Raw genomic sequence first — 24,317 nt, 5'->3', positions numbered from 1 at the left:
GGTTTTAATTCCTTACAAATTCCATCAGCTCTTAACACCTTTGTAAGAGTAACTTCAATTCATGCCTGACTGATGGAGCCCCATGTAAAGAGAAGTGCCGGTTTTCTTCTTCTACAATGAGTCCTTGTCCCAAACTCTCTACCTGCCATCATCTAGATCAGGGGTAGCCAACCCGGTGCCCTACAGATCTGTTGGACTACAACTCCCATAAGCCCCAGCCAGCATGGCCAGTGGTCAGGGATTATGCGAGTTGTAGCCCAACACATCTAGTGGCTGTATTATAGTGCAACACCATCATTACAGACTGCCAATATCTTGCATTCACGTTTCTTACCAGCTTATCTCCAATCTTTAAAAAAGCAGGATAAAGCTCAAAAAGCACAGGAGACGCTCTGGAGGTTGACAACATCATGTAAGGGACCCGCAAACTTCCGTGAGTGACCTATCACGAGCATGCAATAAAAGCCTCATGTAGAACTGCTCCTTGTCTACACATAACCTAATGCAGTAGTGTTCAAACCATGTTCAATGGACCCTTGGGGTTACTCAAAGAGAAGATCAAAAATGACAAATAATATTTGCTGCAGGCAGTCTGTCCTTCATTAGCAGTCGTCCTTCCACTGCAAGGTGCAGCTGCAGCAGAGTGCTGGCTGTGTTCTAGGCTGAACCAAGTGGTTAGCACTTGGATGGGAGACTGCCTGGGAATCAGGCTTCCTGCACTGAGCAGGGGGTTGGACTCGATGGTCTTGTAAGCCCCTTCCAAACCTATGATTCTATGTCTAAGCCCAACATCTGGAGGGCACCAGGTTGCCTACCTGTGATCTAGATACCTGAAAGCACAGCAGTTTCGTGGCCGTGGAATAGACCATGTAAGGCATTGCATGGCACTAACACTTTGTGGTGGCCTATTTTTACCAACCCCGTTGCATCTACAAGTTAATTACTAGTGCTTACCTGTGGTAGACTGGAATTTGGCTGCAGGAAGTATATGCTTGTTTTTACTGGAGAAAGGGGCTGTGGACAGAACTGTGCTTGATGTTGCTGCTGCCACATCCTGGCCCATTTTCAACTACATCTGACTTGTGCAAGGCCATGTGTGAGCAAGCTGATCACCTGCCTTCTGATAGTCCTTCCACCCACTCCTACCTGCTTCTAACCTTGCCCAGTGGCAAACAGCATCAGGCAGTTCCTCTCTGGTTTGAGAGCAAACCTTTTACGGCTGTAGACACTTTTCTCAGCCTCTGACCTTATTGCAGCTACATATCTTGGGGGGAACTGTTGACATTTGAATAATGAACAGCAAAGTCTGCCCGTGCCTATACTTGCATTCAAGTGTTACACCACAAATTAGGACAGTTCACAAAAGGATGCCTTGCAGGACTGAAAACTGCTGCCTGTATCTAATAGCAGCCCCCTTTCCCCTCTAGTACTTGCATGGAGCCCACTGTTGTTTCTTTCCCCCACCCCACACCCATTGGAAGGCTCTGTGGCACAGTACTGAGGATTGCCTGCTGTGACTGTCTGACCTGCAAAGTCTGTATATTGGGCTCCATCCTGACATAGGCTTCCTTGTTAATATGAGCTGATTATCAGACTGCTGAGCAAGTTAAGCATCTTGAGCTTTAGTGAACAGACTGCTGGCTTTTAAGACTCCACCTTAATTTGAAAGATGCTATCACCTTATGCAGCAACCTTTCTGGGCTCAATGGGCTCAAGTGACAGGAAGCCAGATTCCAGCTGAACAACAGGAGAAACTTCCTGACTGTTGGAGCAATACGACAATGGAGCCAATTACCTAGGGAGGTGGTGGGCTCTCCCACACTGGAGGCATTCAAGACGAGGCTGGACAGCCATCTGTTGGGGATGCTCTGACTTGGATTCCTGCATTGAGCAGGGGGTTGGACTCAATGGTCTTGCAGGCACCTTCCAACCCTACTATTCTATGATGCCTTTGTAGATCTGGCAGCAGCATTCAATTGCACTGATACAACACATCTTTTGCAGAAACTTGGTACAACCAACATGGACACAAACAGCTGCTCTAATAAAAACATTGTACTAATAATTATGCGTTTGCAAGCCCTACTGTTACTTTGACTAGCATTGAATGCAACCAGCTAGACGTCCCTCTGATAGTGTCCCGGAATGCAGATAGAAGTCTTAGATTTTTCAAAACAAAGATCAGGTTTGCGTTTGTTTTACACTGAAAAATTCAGTAGTTCTGTCTTTTTAGCATCACTTTGAAACCATAGGAAGTGCTGGCTTTTTTTTTCTTTTAAGAGTGCTCTGTGTCTCTGAGAGAAGTCAGAAGATCCATTATTCCTGTGTTGAAGAACTTTTCTTTAGACAGTATCTTTGTCTATTGTAGGGGCGGACAACTTATGGCCTACAAATCCCATTAACCCCCACCATTGGCTATGCAGATGGGAGTTGTAGCCCAAAACATCTGGATGGCCACAAATTGCCCATCCCTGGTCTAGTGTAATAGAGAACACGATTGCCCTTTTGAAGGCAGAACTAGACTTTATACTCAAGATACAGCTGGTGCAAAAAAAATGGCAATCCCATGTCAAGTTCTCTACCCCATCGCCTGTAAACACTTAGCACAGCATGGGTAAATCACACTGCATGTTTTGCTCCCCCTCATTGGCTGTTGCTGGCAGGAAAAAATGTGGCTCTGCCGAAATTTTATAGGGGAAGGGATGACTCTATATACAGCAGCCCTGCACCAAGCACAAAATATTATTCTGTGCTGACATGGAAAGACGTTGCTGCCAGAGACTAGCCTCCTTCATTCTAAGCATGTGTCGCTAAAAGCAAGCCCCATGGATTTGTAACAGGTATGCACACTGGCGATTGCAGCCAAGCATGCTGAGAGGAAGTGCGCACAATTCCCAGTGCTAAAGTACCATTCACGCAACTGATTCAGGTTTGCAATGATCATGTTAAGCATCTCGGTGGAGGTGGGGGGAAGGAGACGAGCTTTATATCAAAATTAATCTGTGACAGTCTAGGGTCTGAAGGGTGCCCCAATTACCAGGGGCGGAATTCTGACTCAGAGAAGGTGGGTCCCCACAGATGATACAAGGCCACCACCATCGACCTACCATAACTGAGCACCTCACAACAAAGCATGGCTCTTTGTGGACAATTATTCAGCACCCAGGTCAAGAGGAGGGCCAAACAAACTCACAACAGAACAGAGGTGTTCTGGATGGTGCTGCAGTCAATTTAGTGGTGTGTAAATATATTCTTTCATTAAAATATTTAAAAACTGGATTTTCTAAATATTTCTATTGTATTTCCTTGTATTAGTTTAGTCCAAGTAAAAGGTTAAATACTGAGACCCCAATATAACTAGATAGACCAAGCCACCCTAACTTTTACCCCTGCTAATGATAATCTTAGTTTGAGACCAAGTCCCATATGCTGCATCTAGAAATATTTGCTAGAGTACAACTATTTAACTGGCCTCATAGATCAGTGGATGTTTTACTATAAAAGCTATTTATCTGACCTACCTATTGTCCCTAAGATCTTTATTAAAAAACAAACTTCCCTTTTGTCTGCCAGTCCAGTATTCTTCCATGAAGTGGGAAAGTAAGATTAGCTTATCCTACTGGGATAAGTTGCTTATCCTACTGGGAAGGGATTTGGCAGTACAGGACTTCTCATCCACATGTTGTTTATGTATATGGGAAATGTATACTCTAGTTTACCTTGAACAAAAATCTTAAGCGTTCACCACTGATGCAAAGTACTTTCACTTATGTGAATAACTCACTTCCTTACAAGATCCTTAAGTTTAAGAAACCAGGTACACGGAAAAACATTAAAATCCCAAACCAGCCATACTTGCTATCAATCTTTGTATCCAATTCTCACCACCTATCACCCTGCAGGGAAAAAAAGTTCTCATAAATTGCAGTCTTAAACTTCATGTGTAATTTCTGCAATACTCCTGTGCTTTTCTCACCTGAGGTTCTAAAGGATATATAGTATCTAGTCCCATGAAGTTACCACATTTATGCATAAGAAGAAGAGGTGGCAAAGGGTTCCACATAGTGAGCTAAGCATAAAAATAATTTGCCATCAGGTTTTTTTGTGGTAGAAGGCTTGACACGATACTTGGTAAAGTGTATTTTCTTAGATCCCACTTATGAATGTATATTTAAGGATAAGCTCATTAACTGTTATTCCAAATTAACAAGAAAATATCTTGGTAGCAGCTGCTTGTTTGGTCCAAGATTCATACTGCTTCAAGCATCTTTAAGGGTTTTCACCCCACCCCGCAATTTTCACCTAATACGAGCTATAGCGCTTGAATCTACTAGCCTCTCTAGTATATGTAATTCCAATATGGCAACAGAATATTAATAAAGGAAAACATGTTTAAATTATTTCACTTCTCTCACTTGAAAGAAGCCTAAATACTTTTAATGGAAAATAAGCCGTTGGTATGTAGTTTTACTGGAGTTGTAGCCACAAGTAGTTATGCGGATTTTACATGAATGAAAACTAAAATTAATAAGCTAGGACTGGAAGGACCTCTCCATACCTGTTTCCTTAACAAGGATGTCTTTTTAAAAAGAAAAAAGAAAAAAACGCAATACCTCCTGTCCTCTTGCTGCTGTTCCGTACCTGTGCCACCTCCATTTTATATAATGTAATACACACATGCAAGCTAAACGCTGAATACCTATAACAAAGACAACAGAATATAGGAGTTTACACCAATGCATGCAAGCGGGTGTTGAATAAAATGCTACTGGATCACATGGAAACAGTGACAGATTCAAAGCAATGTTGTCATACTGCCACCTACTGGACAAAAGTCAATGTAAAAGCAAGGCATTCATTTCTAGATGATATTGGGACTATTTTATTTGGATTAAAAGGTCTGACAGTTTAAGAGGTTGTCACACAGGCATGAACTCAGACCCCATTTGGTCCTTGAGACAGCATCTTGAACCTAAAGAAAGGCACTTGAGTGTGTAAAACTCTCCGAATCGCAGATCTCAAGGGAACAAGTCATTAGCTAGGGAAAACAATTGCCTTAGAGACATTACAATCAGAATGCACAGTGATGACTTTTTTTTTTTTTTTAAGGCCCTGATTAAGTAGCACTCCAAGAAAGACATGGAAACACCAAGTGGCATGGGGGTTATCCTTATACAGGCAGGGAAATCATGGCACACTGCAAAGCTCATTTGTGTTTGTAAAATCCTTCCCCAGTCTTCTTTCCCAGTTTCTTCTCCTCTACCAGTTGATCCAGCATTGGGCTTGGAGCAAAGAGAGGGTTGTCTGGCTGTAATGAATGCCACCCTGACAAGAGAGGAAAAAAGGAACAGTGGTGCCCATTATGTAAAAACTCAATTTGATAACCTATCACAGATGCTTCTGTATTTCTCAAGGATCCTCATTTACAAGGGGTATTCTGTACTGGACAAGAAAGCAAGTTTCTATGCCTGCCCAAAGGGACCAGAGAGGAATTCCAGTACTAAATACTGCAATTCTGTTCAGCACTCAAATGCAGAAAATCCAGCACAGAACCAGCTCTTCTCCTTTCAGCAATTGCTGCACGCATCTTCAGGGCCTATCTATGCTTGAGATGGTGGGTTCAAACAACACAATAGCCTACATTCAAGGTTGAGTGTGGGTTGTCATTGAACCATGGATTGTTGCTGAAACTTGCGTTACTGTGCTGTCTGACCCCAGCCATGCTAACAACCCATGGTTTGTTAACTGCGAACAACCCATGAAGACAACCCATGGTTTGTTGTTGGGTTGTGAACTGTGGATTGTTCATGGTTAACAAGCCATGGTCTGTTAGTGTGGCTATGGTCAGACAACATGCTAACCCACAGTTCAACAACAACCCACAGTTCAACAGCAACCCACTCAACCCATATTCTACCCTTGAGTGTGGGTTGTTGTGTTATGTGAACCCAGTCAGTGACTCCAGTGATGTTATACAGGTCTCCAACTCTGGAGGGCGACACCATTACCCTAGCCACTGTAAATGGTCTGTGGACTAATTTTAAAGATACTATCTATTAGGCCGGCCACTGCCCAGGTGTGAATTAGGTCACAAGATTTTCCTCTAGAAGTACTGCATATAATATATCCTAGGCCAGGGCTGCAGAACCCCAGGCTGAGGCCAAATCCTCCCCTCGGAGGTTCTGCAGATGACCACGCCGCCTTCCTCAGGACACCCCCCCTTTCCCCAACCACCAATCATTTGATGGTTTCCTAGCCTTTGTGCATTCCCTCTCCCCTTCTAAAAGAGGGAAATGCCTCTCCAAAGACTTAGTTACTGGCAGGAGGCGCATTTAGCTAAAATACGCTCGTATTTGGGCCCCACCCCTTCTGCTTTGGCCCCACCCACCACTGGAACGCAGCCCCGAAAGCTGACATGAAATTCAGTCCTCAGGCAGAAAGAGGTTCATGACCATGACAACAGTAACATTCATAGAAGATAAAGCATGGACAGGCATGTTCTGTTACCACTATACACATCTGACTACAGTTCAAGAGTACCAGGGCCCTGAATGATGATTCACTGTGGGAACAATCCTTTGGCCCCTAGACATTGTCTGAGGGGCCACAGGAGAGTGGAGATCATCCCCTCCAAGGTCAGAGACAGTGCTCTGACCTCGGAAAGGGGAGCCAGAGATCTGACCTCCGCCCTCTCAAAAGTGCAGGAAGAACTGCACTGGCTGGCCTCTGAGATCAGAAAAATTAATCTCAGAGAGGGGGAAAAGGGGGCATTCTGGTGTATGGGGAAGTGAGGAGGCCGGAGAGGCCCAGATACAAGCTATTTCAGCCTCCTTCCCTCCCGCTCTGAAGAGCCATTGCTAGATGGGCGGAAAAGCCCATCTAGCAAAAAACACGATGATCAGAGGATGGGGAGGGGAAGGTTACCTCTGCTGCTCCTGCCCTGCTGGCTTCAGCCTGGAAGGGCACTGGATACACAGAAGCCTCCGAGTTTGGGGGCTTCTCTCTTGCGAGGGCGCAACCCATTGGACTGTACCTGAAAGGTCTCCCTTAAAGAGACATTGTTCTGGCATATTACCTCTACATCCTCATAATGAACTGTAGTTCCTCATTGTCCATGCAAATTCCAGGCAGTGGAAAAAGCCGCCATAGACAGAGTAGCTGTCATACTCTTTATCAGAGACAGGTACACAAAGAAGAAATAATGACTACCCTCTGTGATATTCAAGAAGAAAGAGGTCACTTTTCCCTCCCAATGAAAACGGAAATGGAGTTAAAAGGAGCTGAAGGTTCACAAAACCACAACGGCTCTTTGCAAGAGCAGCAGGAAAGCTCAACGCATCTATTGTAATGTGTGTGCTGGTTTGGATTTCTCTTTTGATATAAGGAAAAGCGGATTAAACTAATCAGGAAAGTATACATACCATCTATAATGTATTTACTGGTATCCAAGCCAACATAGTCCAAGAGTTCAAATGGGCCCATTGGATAGCCTGCCCCCAGCTTCATGGCAGTGTCAATATCTTCCTTTGATGCATCCCCTAGAGAAAAGGTGGACAACCTGATGAACAACGTTCAGCATCTATTCTCCCTTTTATGGCATATACTTGGTGCGGCTTGTGATAGAGGTATTAGCACTTCACAGACTCAGAAACGTGGCAGCTTTCAAGAAGACTGTGTCCACTGAGGACATGCTTGTGGATACTGGACAATGATGCACCAGCTAGAGACCAACATTAAGGATTTTGGCTTCACAATGGTTTTGAACAGAGACCAGATATGTATCCAAAGCCCATTTTGATGACCACAGTTCAACAGGCACCAGCATCATCGTTTTGAGCTTGACGGTCTCCTGTTTCCACCCAGCCACTAATAGAGGGGCATTGGCACAGCAGCCGTGTCTGTTTGGCAGCAGTCACACACACTCAGCCTGCAAGGGTGACAGTGAAGCCATAAAGGCCAGCCCACATGAACTGAGCACACACTCTAGAACGAGGGTGAGCAGAAGATAGATCTCCAGTTGTTTTGAACTTCAACTCCCAGAAACCCCTGCCAGCATGGACAGTGGTCAGGAATACTGGCAGTTGGAAGTCCAAAACATCTGGAGATCTACTTTCTGCCCACCCCTGTTCTAGAAGATAGGTTCTCAAAGTATGGCCCATGGACCACTGGTGGTCTTCGAGATCCATTCTGGGGACCCTCGGAAAGCTTGCTCACAACACCAGGCACACCCACCACATTAGAAAGGCAAGACTACCGTTATTAAAATAGGAGTTATGTGCTTGGATCTGTAGAACAAAGGAAGCGGTCTGCCGAGAACACCTGCCCTTGGTGGCAGCGGCGTTTGAGTACTGCTGCTAGTCTAGAACACAGGACTCTGAGGCAGATGCTTGGAAGTTCTTCATCAGCAGAAATGTCAGTGTAGAAAATGTTCCCTGCAAATGGGAAGTTTGAAAAATGTTGCAGTAGAACTTTTGTCCTTCTACTCTTGTGTGTGCGGGGGGTGGGAGGGAGTTGGCTAGAAGACTGAAGACCAAGCCATAAATTATTGATCATTTCATCAGCAGTGATTCAGCATATGCTACTGAAATAAAACTTCACTCTGGGCACAACAATTAAAACAAAACCTCATGCTACAGTGAGAGAGTGAGACCTGTTTCTTACAACATTCATTTTAATACATTTTCCCAACAAATTTTAAAAGCTACCAGACTACAGGTTTTTTAAAGGCCACAACAGAAGCTGAAATCAGGATATAACTACTGGGGAGTGTGTGTGTGTGTGTGTGGGGGGTAGATTAAGAATGTATTTAATGAGCAAGAGCCACATCCAGATTTTCACCCATGTAAATTTCATAGTTACATATTTTATGCACTCAAGAATGCACCATTTAGCTGAAGCCTTTTATATGGTGATATTTTAGCCATAATGAAAGTTGTTCGCACAGTACCACTCCTTTGCTTTAAAAAAAAAACAAACTAATTTGTTCTTATTTTGCCTTTGAGGAGTAATTAGTGATATTTGTTGATGGATAAGCAAGAAGTATGATTAATTTTGCTTCACAGGCCGACGACACTTTTAAGAACTACAAAGGGAGCTTTTAATATTTAAAATATATTTACAGAGATCTTGATAATGGGAGGCCTTTCATCTGTAAAGGAAGGCAGCCTTCCAAATAAAATGTTTGAAATAACATCCTTAATAGCAGACAGCCATGAAAGGGGGCTTAAGTCTGAACAGTTACGCAGCGTAACTTTCTCTTTAGCGCTTCACACAGCAAGTATGTTTCCTCTGAAGAAGACAAGGCTTATTTCAAGAGTTGACTGGCTCCGAGATTTGAAAGACAATGATAACTCCCCATTTCCGCCAACACGGCTACAAAACAGTACCCGAGTAGGCAATGTCCAGTGCTTTGTTCTATCGGTCAATCCACCCTGAGATCACCATTCCTACTCTATTAAGCTGCCTTCTTCCGCCGACTTTCTCCTGTCTGACCTGCTTCTTCTTTGAACCACTACAGTGGCAAAAACATGGCCAGAGAAGAGAGGTTGCTAGTCCCTTTCTTATGCTTCAAGGTGTTTACACTCAGCAAAGACACTTTTGTGCTGCCCCGGAGAACAGAAACATAGGAAGCTGCCTTGTACGTGTCAGACCGCTGGTCATCTAGCCGAGTGCTGTCTACACCAGGGGTCCCCAACCTTTTCGGGCCCACGGGCACAGTTGGGGATTTGAGACCATGCTGTGGACACCACCACAAAATGCCTGATCTGTGGATCGCCGCTTTGGCGTCTAGCTGTTGAGTCTTTGAATCTTAGGCTGCATCTTATTCAGCAAAAACTTTTGCTTCATGTCTCCTGGACACCGCGATGTCTCTTTGATAAGGGATTACTTAATTTGGCTAACTGGTGACTGTGCAATACAGCTAATGCTTCTTTTAAACATGTTTTGGCAACATCCAGTAGTTGCTTCTTTTCGGGAGGAGGTTATTACACGGATAAATTTTGTACTAGAACAGTCCTTAATATGTACTGACGTACATGTCCTCTTAAATCATTTACATGGAAATTAACAAATCGTCAGCGTAAATGTGATTCTCAACGCCCTCTTGACAGCTTAAGGACTGATATTACAACACTGGAAGGATAAACACTCACCTCCTATAATGCAACAGATTGAGGACCTTACAATGCTTTCAGTATGTGAACAGCTGGCATATAGACATCACCTTCAAATGGATACTTATTTAGATACTTGATCTGCTTTTGTTGAAGCCTATGTTCAAGCGCTACAAGGCTTTATGCATTTCATATGTATTAATCGCTTTGGATATATACAAATCCTTATACACATATGAAAAAAGGGGGGAAATAATAATAAAAAAAATTATGGGTGCCTGCTGGTGCCACATTGGGGACCCCTGGCCGACACTGACAGGCAGTAGCTTTCCAGGACTTCAGAGAGGAGATGCACGGGATGGAACGTGGGATCTTTTGCATTCCAAGTATGTGCTCTACTGACACACAGCCCTCCCCCTGTTAACAATAAGCAATGTTCACGTTGCTTTATTAATGCTAGTTTCTAGTCCACATTCCTGTGATGGCAAATACTACAAAAGGATCGAGGCCATGCAGGTGGAGCTGAGCAGGGTTTCTATTTGTCAGGAGTCGGATTTAGCTCTTTATAGAACCTATTGCTTTTCTTGGTGAACAATTTGGATATTTTAGCACAGAATATGCCCAGCCTTGGCAAGCAGAACAAAGCTCATATTCGTTATGTCTATATAGTTCTGTTTTTAATACTCATGAACTTGCAGTCTGTATCTCTAAATTAGCTGTGTATTTAATAACTTGCCCGGCAGCCAAGGACAACCAGGAATTTCATGCAGGCAAGTGAGTGGAAGAGAGACAGACCACTCCCCCTCCCCTCTCTGCCAGTGGTTTATGTACTAGCCACAGAGGAGGGCAACTCTTTTCCCCCACAACCAGCATGAAACACAGTGGGCTGTCGGAAGGGACAACGATCACTCTGTCCCTCCTCCACCAGTCTCCTTGGTAGATGGCTTTTTTTTTTTTTTTTACACTAGACTGCTAATAAACTAGTAGCCTGCATTTCCATGCTGGCCTGTTAGTAGAGTAGTAAAATATTTTGCAGGGTAGAAACTTACAAGATTCCAACAAAGAGCTTTTTTCCCTTTTTTTTAAACAGTCCCCACCCCCGGGGAATGGGGTGGAATTTTGAGACAAAAATTAAAGGGGGGGAAGCTTAACCCCCCCCCCGAGCACTACAGTCCCAATCCGAATGGGGGCCACATGTGTTTATACTAACGTAAATAATCCAATCATGCACAGCTCTGCTACGCATGCTGTGATGAATGTTTAGTTTGGCCCCAGTTTAGATTCTTTTTGGCTCAAACTTGGTATATATATAAAAAAAACATAATAGCTTTGAAAGAGTACTGTGCCTCCAACTGCAATTTGGCATCTGCCAGCCTAATGAAAATGATCATTGTAGACCCAATTCCAGAGATAATCACCAGGATGTGATTTATCTCCCTGCTGCCAAAGGATAACAAGCCTGCTTTTGGAAACGGGTGGGGAAGATACTTTTTAAAAGGTTTTAATATGCTGCATACAAAGGGGGAGGGATCTGAAATACTTCTGGGCACATGAAAGCCCAAGCGGCATCTCAGGATTATGGCTCTGGAGACTGTGGCAACCAAGTGCCACCAGAATATGCAAAATGGCATGCACCATCTGTCCACTCTATGCTGTATTTTTAACATCAGCCCATAGGGGATAGAGGAATAACACTGCAAACGTGCTAGAGGAAGTAGAGCAAGCATCTGAACATGGAATGAGTAAGTCAGAAAGGATCTGGCGTGGATTAACTCAAGCTGCACACCTATGCAAAAGCACACATCTAACCAAACAAAGCCCCCGTCACTGGTCGTCTCCTCGTCCTTTTCACACAACCATCCACTTCAAACACATCAGTTCTCCACCTAGCAGGAAGTGTATGATTTCAAATGCAGATAGGAAGAGCAACACAAAATGACTCCTGGAGAGCAAGGTGTTGCAGTAAAACAGAATATGCCATTAATATCCTACAAAGTAAAACGCCACCCATCTTGCACGGTTCAAAGACCATGGGTTTTCTGTTTTATGAAGGGAAATGTTCTATGTACACGTAGGAACTCCATTATGCATGCCATAATGGATGCACCAAGCCTGCTTCTGCTCAAAGGAACATAGGAAGCTGCCTTATACTGAGTCAGACCACGGGTCCATCTAGCCCAGTATTGTCAACACTGACTGGCAGTGGCTCTCGAGGGTTTCAGGCAGGAATCTTCTCTCACCTTACCTGGAGAAACCGGGGATTGAACCTGGGGCCTTCTGCATGCCAAGCAGGTGCTCTGTCACACTGAGCTATGGCCCCTCCCTTAGGGGCTCCCACAGAAGAGCAGAGGGAAGCACCTACCACAGCCTATATTTGTGTGTGTGTTTACTTAATATTGGAAACCGTGTTATGGTTTCCAAGAATGGCAATGGTGAGTCATGTAGGACATGTCAGATGGAGGGCCAAGATTAAGTATCCATATAAAAGTATCAAAGTCCCATGTCTTGGTCCCTGGAAGACCATGTCCTCAGTCCACAAAGCCAGCCCAAGAAAGGATCTAAATCATCCCAAAAGCAGCTTGGGTTTCAGCGAAGCTCCAGGAAAAAGGAGTGGTGTAGGTGTGGGTGTCAAACAGTGGGATTATGATTTTCCCCCTACTGTTCACTCTGAAATAAAACATGTGCCTACTCTTACAGTTTAGGTGCGTGTTGAAGACATCTTATGCACCTTGGTATTTGTTGATTTATAACCCCTGTTTTAGGACTATTTCTAATTCATGGCTGCTGGTTTTATTGTCTAGTGTCTCTTTTAGCCTAATTTATACTTGCATTGTAATCTTAGTATGGTGAGCCACCTGGGTATGTTGTACATGACTAGCAATATAAGAATATTTTAACATAAATAAATATAAATAAAATACCCCTCTCGAAAAGCCGAACTGCTTCCATCAGGTAAGGCACAAGGAGCCTGTTGACAATAAACCCAGGAGTGTCCTGTGAATGGAAAGATGGGGATTAAAACAGGCCACTGCTACAATCCAAGTTAGGGCTATTACTTGAAAAGGCGCCTTCTAGGGATGCTTCCCCACCCTGGTGCCCTCCAGATGTGAGGGATTACTTCACATCCATTATCTTGTAACTCGCAACATAGGCCTGTATTATTACCCCGTTGTTGCAGATGGGGAAGGAGGCTAGCCTTTGAAATACGATGAAAATTTGTAATTACCCTTATAGAACAGAGAAAAGTTCTTCATTAACTTTTTATAAGTATTGCAATAAAAATTTCAGCGTAATATAATATTTGAACCACATTAAGTGTGCTTTAATTTCTTTCCACAAATATTTCAGGTCAAACAATTGTGCATTGGGACAAAAAATTAACATGGGGTACTTTTCAAAGCTTTCTTGTTTACCAGGCCTTGGTGGTCGTTTCAAAACAAAAGGAATGTCACCAAGAAGAACCCTGACGGCAAGCCTTCTCTGTAGCGGCACCCACCCCCCGGAAAAACCCTTCCCCGTGCAGTTCGGGAGGCAGAAAACGTGGCATCTTTCAAGCGCCTCCTAAAAATGCACCTTTCCACTCAGGCTTTCCCTGGGCCGTAACTGCTGTTGGATTTCACTTTGGTTTTACATGCTCCTTTTAAACTTTTAAGTTTTATATTATGTTTTATCATGTTGTATTTTATGGTTTTGTTGTGAACTGGAGCCTTGGCTGTTGAGCAGTACAGAAATGGAATAAATACAAGTAAAATAAACATACTAAATAAGATCACTCTCTAGAGCATCTGAAAATGTTCTGATGCAAACACACCACTCATGGTATGCAGTGGCATCTCGACTAGGTTCATGCCAACTCCTCCCAGTAACAAGGGGAAAGTGATCGCCCTCCATAAAAAGGGTCGAGGTTTTATGCACACTCCAACAAGTTGCTCACAAAGGCTCAACCTCAAGGGCATGCGAGAAGTGCTCACCACTGCCTCCCCTTTCTCTTGCCTCAAGGCCAAGAAACCAACCAATCATGGATATTCCCAGCCTCTGACAGAACATCCAGTCCTGCAGCAGCCTACCTCATCTTCTACACTGCCATCAAACCATTTGATATTCTGCCTACATTTCAGGAACTACAAAGGACATGTATATCCCAATTTCCCTGCCTCTTAAAAAATACTTCATTTCATCTCCTACTAAGCAAGCAGGTGCTCCCTCTGAATGAAGTTTTTCTATTTAAATAAAAAGGGTGGCTTCACAGCATATTAGAGCAGAAAAATCCTCACCGTCCGGACTGAGTGGTGCTTGGTGAGCACATCTGTGAGTGCACATCTGGCACTTGGCAAGCACATCTGTGACTGCCCTGCAGTTCAGCAAGTGGTGTCTTCGGGGGACTGAGCGCTGGGGAGTCCATCGGACTCCACCTTGCTCTCGGGTGCTATGACCAAGTCTGAATCTTTCTGAAGTTACCTAGACCTTCCTCCCTTAATTTCAAATGTACTTGCCTTGCATGACACTGGATTTTTCCCCAACGCTCTGCTGAAATCCAAGAGTGACTCCAAAGTCTTCTGGCTGGTCATTGGTGTCTTGATAACCTAGCAGCAAAGACATCATCAAAGGGTGTGTGTGTATGTGTGTGTGTGTGTGTGTGTGTGGGGTCATCTCTTCATGTCAATGATACGTTACCTTTTTTCATAACATAACCACCATGGAAGAGAGACTGCCACCAAATGAACAGTCAAATCACACTTCATTCCTCTAGAGTCCAAGCAGACTATTTATTAAATTTATATCCTGCCTTTTTTCCCTCTAAGTAACCCAAGGCAGGTTACATTATCCTCCTCCTCTCCATTTTATCCTCATAACAACCCTGTGAGGTAGGTTAGGCTGAGAGTCAGTGACTCTCCAAAAGTCACCGGTGAGCTTCATGGCTGAATGGGGACTAGAACCTGGATCTCCCGAGTCCCAGTCCAACGCTCTAACCACAACACCACACTGGCTCTCACACCCCTCTCTACCCTCCTTTTAGATATTCAGATAAGTCTGTAAAGATTAATTAGCTACAAAGACAGGCACACAACACTGCTATATAATGGCACTTTCTCTGAAGACAACATTTATAATAGGCTGAATCTCTTATAAACAAATTGATGGAGGATACGGCGATCAACGGCTACTTAACTTGATGTCTATATCCTTATATCCAGGATCAGAGGAGGAAAGGAACAAACAACGGGAAGGTGCTATTGCCCTCATATCCCTGCATGTGGGCTTTCCGTAGGCATCTGGTTAGCCACCATGGGAATCAGGATGCTGGACTAGATAATTCCAAGCTAGCAGGACGCTTCTTCATTTTGAAGTAGTTAGTATTTTGAAGTAGTTAGTATTTTGAAGTAGTTAGTACACAGGCCCCAAAATATGTTACTGTCTGTACTATTTTGGTGAGGGGAGGGGAAGGATAATTTTCTCTTCACTCCCTGAAATTAAGAGTCGAGTATCAAGCAGCCCTGCAACCTTCATCCCAATTGCTTTCGAATACTGCTCGGCAACAGATCAAGTATTAACAGAGGATGCTTGCCCATCAGTCACACTTGGGAGTCCATTTATTTCTTCTTCCCTCCAACATTAACCGCTCCTGGGCCAAGAGAGCATGGAACGGGTTGGAAAGTTACACCACCCTTTCCCAATTTAAAATAGAATCAGTACCAAGGATACACGGCTGCCAGGCCCATAGACTTCTGCACGCAACCCATGACTTGCTTTTCCATAGTGTAAATCATCTATCCCAGGTACATGTGATACCTTTTGATAGTTCAACATAATGTGCAAGATGCTTTTCGAATGCTATTTCTATGTAATCTGGCTTGGGTGTGGTGTTTGTGTAGCCAGAATATTTAGTATTTTTATTAGCTTTTTGAGAGGCTGTCAACCACATGGAAAATCAGAGATGGCTCAGGGTCACAGGAGTCTCTGTGGTATGAACATTACAGAGACCCCATGCAAGAAATGCAAGCTCTTCCTGGTTCCAATTTACAATTTTCCATAGTGTCCTCCATTACATCCGCCTCTCCACCACCCCAATATAACTTCGGCACTATCTTGTTTCCAGTATCTTCTCCCATGGGGTTGGAATTGAAGAAGAGAGAAGGACCTGTGCTATTTAAGCAACTGTAGGACCTGTCCTACTTAAGAAGTGCTTGTAGGTACCAGTTGCAAGCTGAGCTATTTAAAATCCTAAAAGATGATGCTACTAAAGTACTGCACTCAATATGCCAACAAATTTGGAACTCTCAACAGTGGCCACAAGACTGGAAAAGGTCAGTTTACCTTCCAATTCCAAAGAAGGGCAATGCCAAAGAGTGTTCAAACTACTGTACAATTGCGCTCATTTCACAAGCCAGCAAGGTGATGTTCAAAATCCTACAAGCTAGGCTTCAGCAGTATGCGAACCAAGAACTACCGGAAGTACAAGCGGGGTTTCGAAGAGGCAGAGGAACTAGAGATCAAATCGCCAACATTCGCTGCATCATGGAGAAAGCAAGAGAATTCCAGAAAAACATCTATTTCTGCTTCATTGACTACGCTAAAGCCTTTGACTGTGTGGATCACAACAAACTGTGGCAAATTCTGAAAGAGATGGGAGTACCAGACCACCTTACCTGTCTCCTGAGAAACCTGTACGAGGGTCAAGAAGCAACAGTAAGAACCAGACATGGAACAACCGATTGGTTCAAAATTGGGAAAGGAGTATGACAAGGCTGCATATTGTCACCTGCTTATTTAACTTATATGCAGAGTACATCATGAGAAATGCCGGGTTGGATGACACACAGGTCGGAATTAAGATTGCTGGGAGAATTATCAACAACCTCAGATACGCAGACGATACCACCCTAATGGCAGAAAGCGAAGAGGATCTAAAGAGCCTCTTGTTGAGGGTGAAAGTGGAGAGTGCAAAAGCTGGTTTGAAACTCAACATTAACAAAACTCAGATCATAGCATGTGGCCCCATCACTTCCTGGCATATAGAAGGGGAAGAAATGGAAGCAGTGACAGATTTTATTTTCTTGGGCTCCACGATCACCACAGACGGTGACTGTAGCCATGAAATTAAAAGACGCTTGCTCCTTGGGAGGAAAGCTATGGCAAACCTAGACAGCAGAGTAAGAAGCAGAGACATCACCTTGCCAACAAAGGTCCGTCTAATCAAAGCTATGGTTTTCCCAGTAGTAACGTATGGCTGTGAGAGCTGGACTATAAGGAAGGCTGAGCGCCGAAGAATTGATGGTTTCGAACTGTGGTGCTGGAGAAGACTCTTACGAGTCCCCTGGACTGCAAGGAAGTCAAATCAGTCAGTCCTAAAGGAAATCAACCCTGAGTGCTCATTGGAAGGACAGATAGTGAAGCTGAAGCTCAAATATTTTGGCCACCTAATGTGAAGAGAAAACTCTCTGGAAAAGACCCTGATGCTGGGAAAGACTGAAGGCAAAAGGAGAAGGGGACGTTGGCGTTGCCCTTCTTTGGAATTGGAATGTAAACTGACCTTTTCCAGTCTTTTGGCCACTGTTGAGTGTTCCAAATTTGTTGGCATATTGAGTGCAGCACTTTAGTAGCATCATCTTTTAGGATTTTAAATAGCTCAGCTGGAATACTGTCATCTCCACTAGCTTTGTCATTAATAATGCTTCCTAAGGCCCACTTGACTTCACTCTCTAGGATGTCCGGCTCAAGTTCAGTGACTGCACTATCATGGCTATCAGGGACATTCAGATCTTTCCTGTATAGTTCTTCTGTGTATTCTTTCCACCTCTTCTTAATCTCATCCACTTCTGTTAGGTCCCTGCCTTCTTAGTCCTTTATCATGCCCATCTTTGCACAAAACGTTCCCTTGAGATCTCCGATTTTCTTGAAGAGATCTCTAGTCTTTCCCATTCTATTGTTTTCCTCGATTTCTTTGCATTGTTCATTTAAGAAGGCCTTGTCTCTCCTTGCTATTCTCTGGAACTCTGCATTCAGTTGGATATATCTTCCCCTTCCTCCCTTGCTTTTCACTTCCCTTCTTTCCTCAGCTACTTGTAAAGCCTCCTCAGACAGCCACTTGGCTTTCTTGCACTTCTTTTTCTTTGGGATGGATTGAGTTGCTGCCTCCGGAACAATGTTACGGACCTCCATCCATAGTTCCTCAGGCACTCTGTCTATCAGGTCTAATCCCTGAAATCTATTCGTCACCTCCGCTGTATATTCATAAAGGATATGACTTCGGTCATACCTGAATGGTTTAGTGGGTTTCCCTACATTCTTCAATTTAAGCTGAAATTTTGCCATCAGAAGCTCATGATCTGAGCCACAGTCAGTTCCAAGTCTTGTTTTTACTGACTGTATAGAGCTTCTCCATCTTTGGCTGCAAAGGACATAATCAATCTGATTTCGATATTGACCATCTGGTGATGTCCATGTGTAGAGTCGCCTCTTGTGCTGTTGGAAAAGAGTGTTTGCTATGATCAGAGTGTTCTCTTGGCAAAACTCTATTAGCCTTTGTCCTGCTTCATTTTGTACACCAAGGCCATGCTTGCCCATTATCCCGGTGATTTCTTGACTTCCTACTTTAGCATTCCAATCCCCTATGATGAAGAGGACATCATTTTTTGGTGTTCGTGCTAGAAGGTGTTGTAGGTCTTCATAGAACCGATCAACCTCAGCTTCTTCGGCATCAGTGGTTGGGGCACAGACTTGAATTACTGTGATGTTGAATGGTTTGCCTTGGATTCGTACTGAGATCATTCTATCATTTTTAAGATTGTACCCCAGTACTGCTTTTCCCACCCTTTTGTTGACTATGAGTGCTACTCCATTTCTTCTAAGGGATTCTTGCCCACAGTAGTAGATATGATGGTCACCTGAATTAAATTCGCCCATGCTTGTCCATTTTAGTTCGCTGATTCCCAAGATGTCGATGTTCAATCTTGCCATCCCTGGCTTCATTGATCTTACATTCCAGGTTCCTAAACAATATTGTTCTTTACAGCATCGGACTTTCTTTTCACCACCAGACACATCCACAGCTGAGTGTCCTTTCGGCTTTGGCCCAGCCGCTTCACTCTTTCTGGCACTACTTGGAAATTCCCTCTGCTCTTCCCCAGTAGTATATTGGACACCTTCCGACCTGAGGGGCTCATCTTCCAGCGTCATCTCTTTTAGCCTTGTGATACGTTCCATGGGGTTTTCTTGGCAAGAATACTGGAGTGGGTTGCCATTTCCTTCTCCAGTGGACCACATTTTGTCAGAACTCTCCGCCATGGCCTGTCCGTCTTGGGTGGCCCTGCACGACATAGCTAATGGCTTCACTGAGTTACGCAAGCCCCTTTGCCACAACAAGGCAGTGATCCATGAAGGGGCAAGGCAGTGTACAATAATTTAAAACGATAAAAACCTGCAACTTTTAGTCAAGCTGTCGTTTATTAGCAGCCAGGTCCCACTAGTTTTAAGACCTCCAGAACTGAAAAAGGAGGGCATAATTAGATTTATGGGAAGCACTTTTCAGTGGGTTCATGGCAGTGTTAATGCAATGTTTTTAAAAGCCCGCAGCCATGTGGGCAGGGTTGATTCTGAAGGTCTTCCCCATGGAATCATCTCTCCCCACGTACACAATCACAGGCTTTTAAGCATTGCATTAGCACTACGAGATGAACTCATGAAAAACACTTCATACGATGCTTCCATAAAGGGCGCCTGTAACAGGCAGACCGTGGTTAGTACTTTTATTTTAGAGCTATAAGTCACATCTCCTAGTCTGGTACACCAAGCTCTTTGTTTGATATCAGTCACGTCATTAAAATTATGGCACCAGGGAAGCTTTTTTCAGAGGCAATACCAGCCTAGAGATGTCCCCCTATCCCCTTTGCTCACCCTGTTAAGAAGTAATAAATACTGGACATGTCACCTTCGTGGACAGGTTTTGTACCTAACTTCCTGCATTCAGGTATAAAACCGTGCCTATGAATCTGTATTCTGGTGTTACATGAGTAGGATCTGTAACACAATGTTGCAGTCTGTTCTCACCTACAAGAGTACTCCTGTTTGGAGTGTTCCCCTGAACATGGCAATACTTCACTCTTTTTCCTCAGTGGCCTCATTATGGCTCCAATCTTGTTGGCACTCACCACCCATCAGGGCTGGCCTTGTCATGAGGCAGAGTGAATTCCCCACCTCAGGTGGTGGAGCAGTGAAAGCATGCTCCCCGCTCCCCACCAAAGGGGCACCCAACCAGGTGCTTCAGAGAGCCTCGTCAGCTGCTTTCCCCCTGCAGCATTTGCCAGAGTGGGAGAACTGGGCCAGCCGGGCTCTCTGGACTGGCCTCTGGCTTGCCCTGGGGATCCTCTCAGGGTGAACCAGAGAACAGGCAGGCTTTTTTCAGAGCCACATCAGCTGGAAAAAGCAGCCAATGTGGCTCTTCAGAGAGCTAGCCAAGCCCAAATGCCTGGCTCTGAGGGCTTCAGAGCCAGACACTGAGGGAGGGGTGTCCAGGGATATCACTTTTACCTTTTTTTGCCTCTAAACACCAACTGACCAGCAGCAAATAGGCAGAAGCTCAACAACACATAGGTTGCAACATGTACCGACCTTGCTACAACATTTACTTCAGAATATTGTCAAGACTCCCTTACCTCCACTAGTTTCATGAGAGGCACTGGATTAAAGAAATGTAGGCCACCGAACCGGTCCTGTCTGGTGGTAGCATTGGCAATTTCTGTAATTGGCAAGGATGAAGTGTTGCTAGCAAATATCGTATGCCTGTGGGGAAGCAACACACCGTTTATGTTGGTTACAACTCTCAACCCTCAGGACCCTTTACGCTGATAAGATATAAATATAAATTAAGATAAAAGACCTGTGTTGATCTGCTGTTTTAATTCAAAGTCCCTCTCTTCATGTAGCCTCTTGCAGGCCAAACAATGAGGACTGAACATGCCATGCAATGGAGACAGGGAAAGCTGCATAAATACGAAACCTTAAATACTTGTCTACCTTTTAGCACAAAGTGGCTTGTAGGGCTTATACCTGCAGTAGGGATGCTTAAACACAGAATTTTATCGGAAAAAAATTAAGTCAGACGTGGGCACATTTCTGGAAATTTACCCTTTGGCCATGCACCAGGGTGTGTGATGGACAGCACCATGCATATAAGAGCTACACAAACCCCAGTAATTGTAGGGCTAAAAGGGACGTGTAAACCAGGGGTGGGCAACTGCAGGAGTTTAGGGGGCATTTTTGCCCTGGGCGGGCTGGACTCTGCAGGGCAACGTGCTGTCTGCAGGGCGCCTCAAATTCTTCTTTTTAAAGAACTTACAAATTGGTAGTTTGCTACCAACATTCAGCAGCAAACCACTCGATAGCACTCTGTATTGCTGAAAGGGTTAGATGTACCTTGTCTGCAAGCTAAATTTGACCCTTTTAGTACTCCACAGCACTAAAAGTGTGATTTTTCTTTTCTTTTTTAAATTAAAAAAAAAAATTCCCTACCACCACTGAATTCAGCGGTACAGAGCGGGCTGCACAGTGGCCACCCCAATGTATACTTATTCCATAGCCTTTGAAACGCTGTGTGCTTGGGATTGTCAAGCAAAACCTCACTGACACAGTAGTTTCACCCAAGCATTCTTGGATCTTCTTCAACACTTTCAGTTCTGGATACGAGAGTCTACATGGCATGTACTTTTAGAGTTCAGATTTTAGCATACAACTAGGGCTTTACATCCTTTAAAGATTTAAATTATCACACCAATACCCTTACTAAGATCTATTCCCATATTTGCAGCACCACCTAGTAGGATATATGACCAGAATGAAAAGAAAAACATTGTGGTTAAGAAGTTTCACCTGACTGCTCAGTTCTGCTTCAACAATGACCTAATATGTCTAGTAGGTTAAGTTTACAAGTTTCAGAAGCCAGTCATCAATCCATCAACATTACACAGTTCCTACATAGTGTCTTAAGAGAAAAATGAGAGGGATTCAAACACACAAGAAAATAGGCTGGTAGAAAGGGTAAAGTCAAACCTATTCCAGTGACATGGAAACAGATTTAATGTAGCATCTGACCATTTGGTGAAGTGAACTAACAAGAACTTTGACCCGTAGATTAACATTTACCACCTGATTAATCTATAGGGCTGATAAGCAATGACTGGGAACTTTAGAGGCCCTGCTGCCATGCAGGCTGCATAGAAGCAGCAGTTAAAATGTTTTTCATAGCCTTCAAAGTTACCCTACTTAACAGCAGCAGTCTCTATCCTCCAAGATTTGGGGTGGGGGGAGGGAGAGAAGCATTTCAAATGGAGGTTCTGCACTACAGGGATATTTTCATTTTTTAAAAACAAAACAAAAACATAAGTCTCTTACAAATCAGAGATTTTTAAAATATATTTTAGTCACAAGCTTGTTAACAGCTACTCGCCTGGTCACCAATTAATACAGCTGGAGGTCTTCAGGTTGCTTTCTTCTTAAAAGCAATACATTCTTCATAAGAAGCTTAGAGCACACTTAGTTCAACTACGCTAACTTGAGGTTCTTTAGCCTACTGTATTTATGTAACTGAAACTACTATCCAAGGAGACGACTGCTGTGAATGGTGCCAGCTTTCTACTAGGGAAGAAGAACATGATATTTTTCTGGCAGTCAAGACTGCCTACAAATACCCACAAATAGCTTGATCAGACAAGAAAACCTTGTAGCTGGGGCGGGGGGATGGGACTTGGGGCCCTCCAGACATTTTGGCCTACAACTCTCATCGGCCCTAGCCAGCTTAGCTGATGGTGAGAGATGATGGGAGTTGCAAACCAAAACTTCTGGAGGGTCACAAGTTGCCCGCCCCTGTTGTAGCATATCCTCTCCTAACAGGGCGCTCCTGCTCAGGGTTCCTGATAGATCTGCCCTCCTCCAGAATACTTCATGACATTCAGTCAACACCCCACTTTCTGTTGCTTTCCAACTGACAGCATTCTGTGGATACCGAGCATGCTCCAGTTGAACAACTTCTGCAAACTTCAAGGTTTTCCTGAGCACGCGGACTCCTCCCTAGCGTTTCTCACTGGCCCTACATAGCTGTCAACACCCACCACCTGAGTTTGCTATTAAAATATGCAACACTCTGCAAGATATACCACTTCAGAATAGACCTATATTCTATTCATCTCCCCCAGCCTATTTAGCTCGTTATTTTATCAGTCTAGAAATAACTTTCTGAAAACACTGCTCATTTATAGATAGGGTTCTTCAGAACCTATGGTAACAGTGAAGATTAATTCTCTTTGGCGTGAACAGCTGGAAGCATGGATGGGACTTTACTTGAATAATTTATGGGAGGTGGCTCTTTGGTATAGGAATATCCTTTTAATCTTTGCTCACAAGCAGAGAATTGCTCCACCTTTGTTCTCTTCAGAAGTTAATATCTTCACTCAGTTCTCAGGCCTCTTCCAGTGAGCAGAGCGAGATGCTCTTCAAATGATAACTTTATCAAAGAATCACCAATGTGGAAGTATGATGAGCTTCTGAAACTTGCTGTAGAACTCAATCTTTATACAGAATGCTTTATTTGGCAGCATCTCAGATGGGGCTACTGGCAAAGTAGCTGCAAGAGCAATTTGCTTTTTTTTATTACTGTGCCACAAAAGCTTGAATAAAAAGCTACCAAGGTAAAAGAACAATAGATATTTCGCTACAGAAGAACAACATTGTAAACTACTGGATGGCCTCAATTATGATCAGAAAACTACACTTGCTTCTGTTGCGGAAACAAGAGACATACATCTCACCTCATCTCACCTAACTCATTTACCTCCACTCTGTATGTATCGCAAGCAAGGTTACAGTTGTAGTCCTCAGGGAGGCAGATAGATTCGATAGCCAAAAGATACTAGAATTCAAATCAGAAGTAAAAGGATGTCTACAGCCATTCTAGTTTTCAACTCTCATAGTTCCCAATGAATTTAAAATGTTTGGCTTGTAAGAGACTGCTGGATTTTAAAATGAAAATAAATGCCTGTAGTATAAAACTTCAATATGAAGTGCTTTTTTTCAGTATCTGGAAGAAAGGGCTGCTGACAAGTGTGCTAAAAAGCCATCTTTAGCTGCATCCTGCACGGCAGCAAGCCCTTAAAACTCTCAGCCACTGTTTATTAGTCCTATGGATGAATCTACAGTTAAAGTTTATGTTAGTTC

General features: G+C 43.7%; 1 protein-coding gene across 1 annotated transcript in view; it reads right to left on the bottom strand.

The window, feature by feature from the left end:
- Positions 1-2,928: 2,928 nt before the first annotated feature.
- HADH (hydroxyacyl-CoA dehydrogenase) overlaps positions 2,929-24,317 on the bottom strand; it is a 31,700-nt gene continuing 10,311 nt past the window's right edge. The window contains exons 4-8 of the mRNA XM_084855823.1: positions 20,765-20,891; positions 14,606-14,695; positions 13,034-13,106; positions 7,422-7,538; positions 2,929-5,325 (exon numbers count right to left, since the gene is read on the bottom strand). Of these exons, the coding sequence (XP_084711949.1) occupies positions 5,207-5,325; positions 7,422-7,538; positions 13,034-13,106; positions 14,606-14,695; positions 20,765-20,891 (526 nt within the window). The 3' untranslated portion in view covers positions 2,929-5,206. The remainder of the gene's footprint in view (positions 5,326-7,421; positions 7,539-13,033; positions 13,107-14,605; positions 14,696-20,764; positions 20,892-24,317) is intronic.

The sequence above is a fragment of the Heloderma suspectum genome, chromosome 5, assembly GCF_057233095.1.
Source record: "Heloderma suspectum isolate Gila_16-S chromosome 5, 16-S_ref, whole genome shotgun sequence".
NCBI classification, from domain to species: Eukaryota; Metazoa; Chordata; class Lepidosauria; order Squamata; family Helodermatidae; genus Heloderma; species Heloderma suspectum.
Note: the sequence above shows the minus strand (reverse complement) of the source record. Positions and strands in the feature narration are given on the sequence as shown.